Raw genomic sequence first — 9,925 nt, 5'->3', positions numbered from 1 at the left:
TCTCATTAGAGAATTTGTACTCTGACGCAGACATCTGTTAATTCATATTTGCTGGGAAGAATATCTTTTAATGCTTCCTGCTCTGACCATCATCTTCTCTCTTCTGGTTCCTTATCTAACATTCCAGAAAGTCAAATATTTTAAACGTGACAAAATTAAGGGTCAGAAAATTTGATTAACAAGCTAGAGGCACAGGCAGCCAGCAATAGTAAAATAGTGAACTGTTTAGGGAGTTAAGAGTGGGTTCTCATGGTGAACAATTAATATTTCCAATCAAAAAACTAACTTCTGGTTTCAAAGGCCACAGTCCCTTCTGCGAAACTCTTTAAGGTCTCAATGAAATTCCTTCAGTCTATATGGTACACTTCTGTCAGAGAGTCGGGGCTCTTTTGCCTTTATTTTTTCTCTTCCTTTCTACTTCTTCTAAACAATTGAAGACAGTGAGATTCACCTGTATTTTTAAATGAGATGTCTAAATAAAAAAAAAATAAGAAGTGAGTTGCCAAAAGTAGCCTTGGAGGAAGATAACTGAATTTTGTTCCTCTGACTACACAGAGTTATCTGCTAAAATAATCCAGGATAGTCTGAGCCAACAGGAGTAACTTCTCCACTGCTTATCATTCGTGGCCATAGAAAGCACTAGAGGAAATCTCAGAGCCTACCTGGTTAATGAAGAATGTTAGACCCAAGAAAGTTAAATGTTTGCCAAAAGTCAGCCCAATGAATTAGGGAACTAAGGGCCAAAAAAGGGTTTGAATTTCCAAGTTGGAAGCTCTTTCAAACATGCTGAGGGGTTCCATCTTGTTGGCCTGGGCATGTCATCTCTTGCCAGCCTCTCCCAGTCACAGCACACAACACTAACATGGAAACTTCCTTTAATAAGCTTTGCATTTGCTGTCCTTATGATCCTTAAATTATTGGTGGCTTTTCCCTAAACCATCCAAATTATTTGTATGGTTCACCCCTAGTATCAACTTGCTCAGTGAAGGAGGTGTAATCTAGGGGGGTTTCACAGAGGGTTCTATTGTTGCCTCAGAATTGCCTGATGCTCCCACCACACTTCTTACAGATCCAACAAATATATCATTAAGCCTAAAGGGAAACCTTTTTGTTTTTAATATCTCTGCTCTCACCACCTTATATCTAAGATTAATTTTTTGTCTTATCCTCATTTTTCTCAGCTGACTCTCTGTCCTCACAATCCTTGACTTGGGTCATTCTGTTTCCATTACCCTCAAGGCTACTGCTTAGCATATCACCAGTCACACTTCCAATTATCTCCACCTCAGGTCTTGGCTCTACTGCATCAATTGATTCTATCTCAGTAGTGAACTCTGTCAACGCATCTCTTATTACTGATTCATTTCCTATCTCTGGCTCTGCCTGGGTCCTTGACTCAGCCCGAACCTCTGATTCGGTCTGAGTTCCTAGCACTTTTTGGGCTACTGTCTTTGTCTCTGTCACTGGCTCTGTCTGGGTCCCTACCTCTGTTTGAGTCCCCGTTCTATGGACCTTTGATTGTAACACTGAACCTGACTGTCTTTCTAGTACCTGGCTCATTTGTGTAGAAGCACCTACATTTGTTTCAGTTAGCCCCAGCTGTACTGTGGCTACACTTCCTATCCTTGTTCTTGAAATAGGGATCACAAGGAGATTTTGATCTGGAGGGGTAACTCGGGAACTTATATAATTGAGTCCAGAGAGGAACCCTAGGGAAAAAGAAAAGTCAGGGTCAGCACTGTGGATTAGTAATAGATAAAATCTTAAGTCATGAAACATCCCTGATACACTGGCTTAATTATAATAGAATTTGACTTATGATACATTTCTGAATATCCTTTTCATTATCTTTAGGGACCTGGGGTTCAAAGCATTGATCCCAGCTTTTCTGTAGAACAATATTTCCCAAGGGTATACAAGCCAATTTATTGGGGCATGGGAAAAAAATAGTAATGTCTTTTTGTATTTTTAGCAAATTTTGTTTTCAGTTCTAAAATTTTTGTAAAAATTTTATTTTTTACATAATTTAAATTAAAAAATAAATTTTATTTTTAAATTTAAAATTGTATTTTATAATGTAATGAATATATTAATGATTTAATACATGTACATATTTTATAAATAACCATAGGTCTTTTGGAATGCTTGCTGAGAAGTGTTTTACTAATAGGGTGTGTGATGCAATGGTTTGGAGACCACTGTTAATGAATGAATAAAAACAAGTATATGGCTTAGAAGGATGAAAGGAGAAGTGTTATAAAGGCAAAACTCCTATGTTGCCACTCTGCTTTATATTGGTAATATGTCAGAGGAACATATATCATATGTTGAAGTTTTATTTTGGAGATTCATAAAGGTGGAGAGGTTATTTGATATGATAAAAGGAGAGGAGGATTTTAGAACCGTCTTCTGGAAGGACAGAAGAACTATGAATTAACTCTGTTAATGTCTATGCCTTCTTTCTCTACTTCCTGAATCTTGCTCCTATCTGTGTAGGGACAGGTATCATTATAGAAAAAAAATGTTTTAGATAAATTGGAAGGACTTGTTCTTAAGAATTGTTCATTGACATGGAAATAACTCTTTTAGAGCCCTTCCAAATTATGAGATTCTAATGTGCCAAACCAAAAGAAAGCAAAAGAGAGAGAAAGATGGGACCAACCACGTAGAAATGTCTTCTTGGTGCCTTCACTGTTTACAGGAGCATTAACTCACCAGCTATCATGTAGAAGATACTGCTCCACCAATTGAGGCGGTAGACTAATAGGAAATGGGGCTTCAAGACGTTCCTACTGTACAATTTGACTTGCATCAGGAACAAGATGAGGCAGAGGAGTAGGCAGGTGCCTGGGATCAGAATGAAAGCTATCACTACCCATCATAACTCTCCTTCTGCTCTCCCACCCAATCCACCCTCTTCCCCCTCTTTGTACTTCCTTGTCATCCAAACCATCTCAGTTATGTGTTGGAGGCCTATCACCCATGGCAGTGGTCATGGGAAGACCCAGTTGGCAATTAACCAAGATGGGAGAGCAAAGGCTTCTGCTTTGACTAGAATAAGGTTGTCAAGGTGGAGCCTGTAGATAAGACCAACAGAACAGATAGCTAGTTAGCTGCATAGTAATTTTCTGGGTGCCAGAAGGGCCTCCAGCCTATGATATCCCTTCTACTTGTCCATCAGATAACAACTCTTAGAGGTGTGTCCATTGGGTTAAACATAATCTCCTCAGGGTCCCCCCCTTAAGAGTTAATAGCCCCATGGGGAGTAAAAGCTTATTGAAAGATTTCTTCCCTTTGAGAAGAGACACTGTCCTATGATAGCAGTGTTCATGTGAGGGAGGGAATGACTTTGTAAAATAAGGGGAAATGGCACAGAATGGGAAGAAATACGAGGACTCCAGGGACAAACTTTTTTAACATCACCGTGTACCTGAGATGAAAGAGAAGATGGATATGCCCAGATCTATGTAGGTTTTGTCTCCTGGCCCTTTGATGAGAGAGATGCTGAGCCACATAATAATAGTGAGGGTGATGAGGGCAGAGATGAGGAAGAAGGCCCTGGAGAATTGGAGGTAGTCTGCCAGAAAAAGTGGAAAAGGAGAGGTTTGGCTGGAGCAGAGGTGACCTGCCCTTAAATAAGGGTAGATAGGTTCTAGGAAATGTACTGAAGGACAGAGGAGGACAGAATTAGGGTGTGTCTTACATGTAATATAGTCAGAGTAAGGAGCCACCCAAGTGGGTGGCTTCACAGGGACCAGTAAGGACCCTCTTTCCATCTCCTCATTGACATGTGGAATTCCTTTAACAAGGAAAGAAATGTATTCCACAATGAGTGACAAGTTGAAATTATAACTATACCCTTGAGAGGCACATGATGAGGTAACTTTCATATTAAGGTGCAAAAGAGTAATTTCCTTTTTCCTAGGAAGTTGTGAGTGCAAAGGTAATAAAAAGCACAAGGTCGCTAGGCATTAGCTTCCAATAATTAAGGAGTTGTGGTTTTTAGGTCATTGGGGAAGTCTAGTCAAAACAAACCTGGGTAAATTTGCCCTGTTTGGAGAAGTTGTCCTTACATGCTTGTGAATGAGGGGAGAAAAGGAGGAGCAGGGTTGTGGGAAGGACAAAGGGAGAGAGGGGTGCTATGGAGGATCTGAGAAAATCTACCAAAGGAGGAGGCTCTAGGATTTGGAACGCACTCACAGGGTGCCTTTGGCACATGGCTCCAGCAGAGATCATGGTGACACACTGTCCAGAGCCCTGCAAAGAGTGTCTTCTTGTCTTTCAATACCATGAACTTCACCCAATGTAAAGAGGACAAGGACAGCAGCAGGACAAAGATGAAGCCCAAGAGGCCAGCACAGAACATGCGAATGTAGCTTTGGGTCTTCTCCAGAAGCTGTCGCTGGTATGGTGACAGAGAAGAGAAGCGGTGCATGCAGTAGGGGAGAATTGGCTGTGATGGGAAAGGGAGGAGGACATCATGAAAGGAATGTTGTCTCAAGCATCTCCATCTCCACTCACAGAAAAAATAAGCCATAGGTCTTCTACTGGGCAGGAACTCTTCCCCACCCACACTTCAGGGTCTTTTTCTCCTCTGGTTCCAGAGCCTCCCACAACTTTTAAAATATATTCCTTTTTAACCTGTTCCCAGTTTAAAAAAAAAAAAGATGGAGTGAACTTTGCCTCTTCTTCCTGACATTTCCCCTATGCCATACACTAACTGCTTCATGCAAAAGGACCCCACCACTACCTAGACTTTTGTAGAAAAGGCTTCCTCACCCTGTATGTTGGGTAACCCAGGATGCTGGAACTGTAAATACTGTGGAAGGCCATGGTATGTCCTTTCCTTCTTTCCATCCTAGTCTCTGGCTCACTGCTCTTCTCAACTGCCATAGAACTTAACCCACGCTGACCTTACACACTTTCCTGCCCCTCCCCCACTCCAGGAAACACAACTAACAGGAAGTGTACAGTGTCTTTGTCTCATTTGTCAGATCTGGTTCAATCCCTTTTTCCCATCCAGGTGTCTCTTGAGCTCCAGACACCTATAACAAACTGGGTGCCGAACCCAGGTTTCTCACAGATCCACCACACCCAAGAGGTCATTGAGAAATGCAGGCATCTTTACTCTTCATCCTACACCCCCTTTTTGTGCCCTTTATTTATTTCCTGCCAGTCACTCAATCACAATATGTCCTGCATCTCCTGACAACTTCAACTCCTTAATGTTCTAAAGCCCATCTTTTATTTGTTTCCTCTTCCTTAGAACATCTTTTCTATAAGAGCTTTTTATCTGGTACCTCTGCTACAAGGCTTCAGTTTATTCTTGATAAAGTTGTCTCTAAAATGCAACTCTGATATGTTTCTCCTGTGCTAAAAATGCTCTGATTGGACCCCACTGTTACGATGTAAGGTCCTAACTTGTTAGCATGAATTAGTTAAACCCAGCAAGTTAGGTTTCTGTTTGCTATCCAGCTTCATTCAATCATTCAATACCTCCTCTGTGCCAGGTGTGATGTTAGGTACTGAGGGTGTATTGATGTGTTGGGTATCTTTCATATGTCCCTTTGGATCTACTCGCCATCTTTGTTCAGAGGCTGACTGTTATGATGGACTAAATCGATGGGTTTCCTTGCCATCCGGTCTCTGATTAGGTTTCACCAATGGCAGTCATGGGCAGAAAATCAGAGATCCAGAGATCCGGTCTCTGATTAGGTTTCACCAATGGCAGTCATGGGCAGAAAATCAGAGATCCAGAGATCTGTGTGTTTATTTACTGGATCTGTCCTTACCAGATTACTGAGGGTTGTCTGTGTTCTCTTACCTAAAATAGAGTTCCTTGCAGGCAGGCTTCTCCATAGAACCACCTTTTCCATTCTGCTCCTTTCACTTACGTGATCAGGCTTAAGAGTAGTAATAACTTTTCACTGATGGTTTCCCCAAATCCTTTTCAGTTCAAAGAGGACTTTATAAATAGTCCCTTAACTCCCCCAGATTAACTTGTTTGAGCAAGCCATCTGTTTCCTGCTGAACATGGTCCTTATTTTCATGAAGTAGAAAGCCTAGTGACATTTAGGCTCATTCTCTCCCTCCATGTTCTCTTGTATTCCAAACAACCATTTTTCTTGCAGTTGCTTAAACCTACATTAGTCCTTCCTTTGCACATGGTGCAAATGGTATCTACCTTGCATATGGTATCTATCACACTTTCCAGTTTATCTTTATCTGAGTTAACATTAGTCAAGATTCATTTTAATTTAACACTTTTGGGGAAGTCTTCTCTGAATTCAACCTCAGTCCCAGACTTTGTGCTCCTGCAGCACCTTGTACTTTCTTCTTTCATAATCTTTATCCATAGTATTGTAATTTGTCTGTCTATATTTCCTTTTGTAACTTGCCTGTGAACTTCAGCAGTGAGGACTTATCCTATTCAGCTGTGTAATATTCGATATCTAGTACAGTGCTTGGAATATAATAATGATTCAGGAAATGCTTATTGATTGAAAATAAGACAGGTAATAAAAGAAAGAGTAGGGGCACCTGGGTGGCTCGGTGGATTAAAGCCTCTGCCTTCGGCTCAGGTCATGATCCCAGGGTCCTGGGATCGAGCCCTGTGTCAGGCTCCCGAGCAGGGAGTCTGCTTCCTCCTCTCTCTCTGCCTACTTGTGATCTCCCTCTGTCAAATAAATAAATAAAATATTAAAAAAAAAGAAATAGTGGACTTCTAATTTCTAGTCTGGCATGCAAGGAGCTTGGAGGTGGTCATTCCATTATAAAATAAGTAGAAAGCTAAACAAACTGAAAAATCAACAATTCTTTTTAGGTTCCTCAGAGAAATGAGATCACAAGGCAAACTGGCTCCCAAAATTAGAGAGATGGAAAGATAAATAAAAAGAATCACAAGTACTAGAGCACAAATCCCTGCAGGAACCAGTACAAGCATAGGTAAATCTGAGTTGTAATTGATGGATTGTTGCATGTTCAGTGTGGACAAGTCTAAGAGATTACAAACTCTGGGGGTATCTAATCTTAGGAAGTTCGTACACTTTAGTCAATTCTACCTCCAGCAGGTCGACCAGGTTTTCACAGTGAATAGCAGAGAAAAGTCCCCTCACACTTCTGGCAGGAGGAGAAAAGGAACCATTTTGAAACATACCAGAGAATTCTGTTCTTTTTTTTTTTTTAAATTATTATTTATTTATTTATTTTCAGAAAAACAGTATTCATTATTTTTTCACCACACCCAGTGCTCCATGCAAGCCGTGCCCTCTATAATACCCATCACCTGGTTCCCCAACCTCCCACCCCCCCGCCACTTCAAATCCCTCAGATTGTTTTTCAGAGTCCATAGTCTCTCATGGTTCACCTCCCCTTCCAATTTACCCAAATTCCCTACTCCTCTCTAACGCCCCTTGTCCTCCATGCTATTGGTTATGCTCCACAAATAAGTGAAACCATATGATAATTGACTCTCTCTGCTTGACTTATTTCACTCAGCATAATCTCTTCCAGTCCCGTCCATGTTGCTACAAAAGTTGGGTATTCATCCTTTCTGATGGAGGCATAATACTCCATAGTGTATATGGACCACATCTTCCTTATCCATTCATCCGTTGAAGGGCATCTTGGTTCTTTCCACAGTTTGGCGACCGTGGCCATTGCTGCTATAAACATTGGGGTACAGATGGCCCTTCTTTTCACGACATCTGTGTCTTTGGGGTAAATACCCAGGAGTGCAATTGCAGGGTCATAGGGAAGCTCTATTTTTAATTTCTTGAGGAATCTCCACACTGTTCTCCAAAGAGGCTGCACCAACTTGCATTCCCACCAACAGTGTAAGAGGGTTCCCCTTTCTCCACATCCTCTCCAACACATGTTGTTTCCCGTTTTGTTAATTTTGGCCATTCTAACTGGTGTAAGGTGATATCTCAATGTGGTTTTAATTTGAATCTCCCTGAGGGCTAATGATGATGAGCATTTTTTCATGTGTCTGATAGCCATTTGTATGTCTTGATTGGAGAAGTGTCTGTTCATATCTTCTGCCCATTTTTTGATGTGTTTGCCTGTTTCGTGTGTGTTGAGTTTGAGGAGTTCATTATAGATCCTGGATATCAACCTTTTGTCTGTACTGTCATTTGCAAATATCTTCTCCCATTCCGTACAAGGCCTTCCCTGAAGAGAAACTATCTTACCAAGACCTAAAGTATTAGAGTTTTTTTTTAAAAGATTTTATTTATTTATTTGACAGAGAGAAATCACAAGTAGACGGAGAGGCAGGCAGAGAGAGAGAGAGAGGGAAGCAGGCTCCCTGCTGAACAGAGAGCCTGATGCGGGACTCGATCCCAGGACCCTGAGATCATGACCTGAGCCGAAGGCAGCGGCTTAACCCACTAAGCCACCCAGGCGCCCCTAAAGTATTAGAGTTTTATCAGAGCTTAAGCAATCTGGGGAAAAGAAATACTCAATTCCAGCCTGTTCAACCTTTCATGTGGGGCAAGAGAAATACCCAACCCCAGCCCACTCTGCCATCCTGTCCCTCCTAAGGAGGAATTGAGCAGCACTTGTGAATTTCACAGAAGCTTTCCCACAAAGATCAGGAACAGGGAAAGTGTTTTCCCTCTCATCACTCATTTTCAATATCATACTGGAATGCAACAAGACAAGACAAGAAAAGAAAATGCATAAGTATTGGAAAGGAGGAAATAAAACTGTGTTTACAAATGACATGACTGTGTAGAAAGTCCAAGTGAATTGGACAACAACAAAAATTGAAGTGAATTGACAACAACAAAAATTCTAGAATCAATAAGTGATTATAGCAAAGTTTCAGGATATAAAGTTAATAGAAATCAATCATTCTGTGGGGTGCCTGGCTGGTTCAGTTGGTAGAGCATGTGACTCTTGATCCTGGGTTGTGAGTTAGAGCCCCACATTGGGTGGAGAGATTACTTTTTAAAAAAGTCAATCATTTTCCCATATAGTAGTAATGAGCAAGTAAAATTTGAAACTAAAAACATAGTATCATTTCCCCACAATGAAACACATGGGTTTAAAGCTAACAAAATTTGTACAAGATCTATATAAGTAAAAATAAAAAGCTCTGATTAAAAAAAACAAAGCATTAAATGACTGACAACTAGTTTATTGATTTTATTAATTCTTTCAAAGAAACAGCTCCTAATTTTGTTGATCTGTTCTGCTGTTTTCTGGGTTTCTCTTTTATTGATTTCTGCTCTAATCTTTATTATTTCTCTTTTCCTGCTGGGGTTAGGCTTTATTTGCTGTTTTTTTCCAGCTCCTTTAGGTGTAAAGTTAGCTTGTGTACTTGAGATTTTTCTTGTTTCTTGAGAAAGGCCTGTATTGCTATATACTTCCCTCTTAGGACTGCCTTTGCTGTATCCCAAAGGTTCTTAACTATTGTATTTTCATTTTCATTTGCTTTCATGAATTTATTAATTCTTCTTTAATTTCCTGGTTGACTCATTCATTCTTTTTTTTTTTTTAAGATTTTATTTATTTATTTGAGAGAAAATGAGTGAGAGAGAGTATGAGAGAGGAGAAGGTCAGAGGGAGAAGCAGACTCCCCAAGGAGCTGGGAGTCCAATGCGGGACTCTATCCCGGAAGTCTCGGATCATGACCTGAGCCAAAGGCAGTCGCTCAACCAACTGAGCCACCCAGGTGCCCCCATTCATTCTTTAATAGGATGTTCTTTAACCTCCAAGTATTTGAGTTCCTTCAAATTTCCTCTTGTGATTGAGTCCCAGTTTCAAGCATTGTGGTTTTGAAATATGAAGGGAATAATCCCAATCTTCTGTACTGGTTGAGACCTGATTTGTAACCCAGGATGTGATCTATTCTGGAGAATGTTCTATGTGCCCTCGAGGAGAATGTGTATTCTATTCACAGAATATGTATTCAGAATAC

General features: G+C 40.6%; 1 protein-coding gene across 1 annotated transcript; it reads right to left on the bottom strand.

The window, feature by feature from the left end:
- Positions 1-1,149: 1,149 nt before the first annotated feature.
- Positions 1,150-4,857, bottom strand: LOC122893058 (transmembrane protein 202-like). Its single transcript, XM_044229841.1, has 5 exons — positions 4,780-4,857; positions 4,201-4,453; positions 3,431-3,577; positions 2,716-2,847; positions 1,150-1,709 (listed from the first exon to the last, which is right to left on the bottom strand). Exons 1-5 carry the CDS (start codon positions 4,855-4,857, stop codon positions 1,150-1,152), a joined length of 1,170 nt encoding a protein of 389 aa, XP_044085776.1.
- Positions 4,858-9,925: the final 5,068 nt, after the last annotated feature.

Source organism: Neovison vison, chromosome 13 (genome assembly GCF_020171115.1).
Source record: "Neovison vison isolate M4711 chromosome 13, ASM_NN_V1, whole genome shotgun sequence".
NCBI lineage: Eukaryota > Metazoa > Chordata > Mammalia > Carnivora > Mustelidae > Neogale > Neogale vison.
This window is presented reverse-complemented; position numbering and strand designations above follow the sequence as displayed.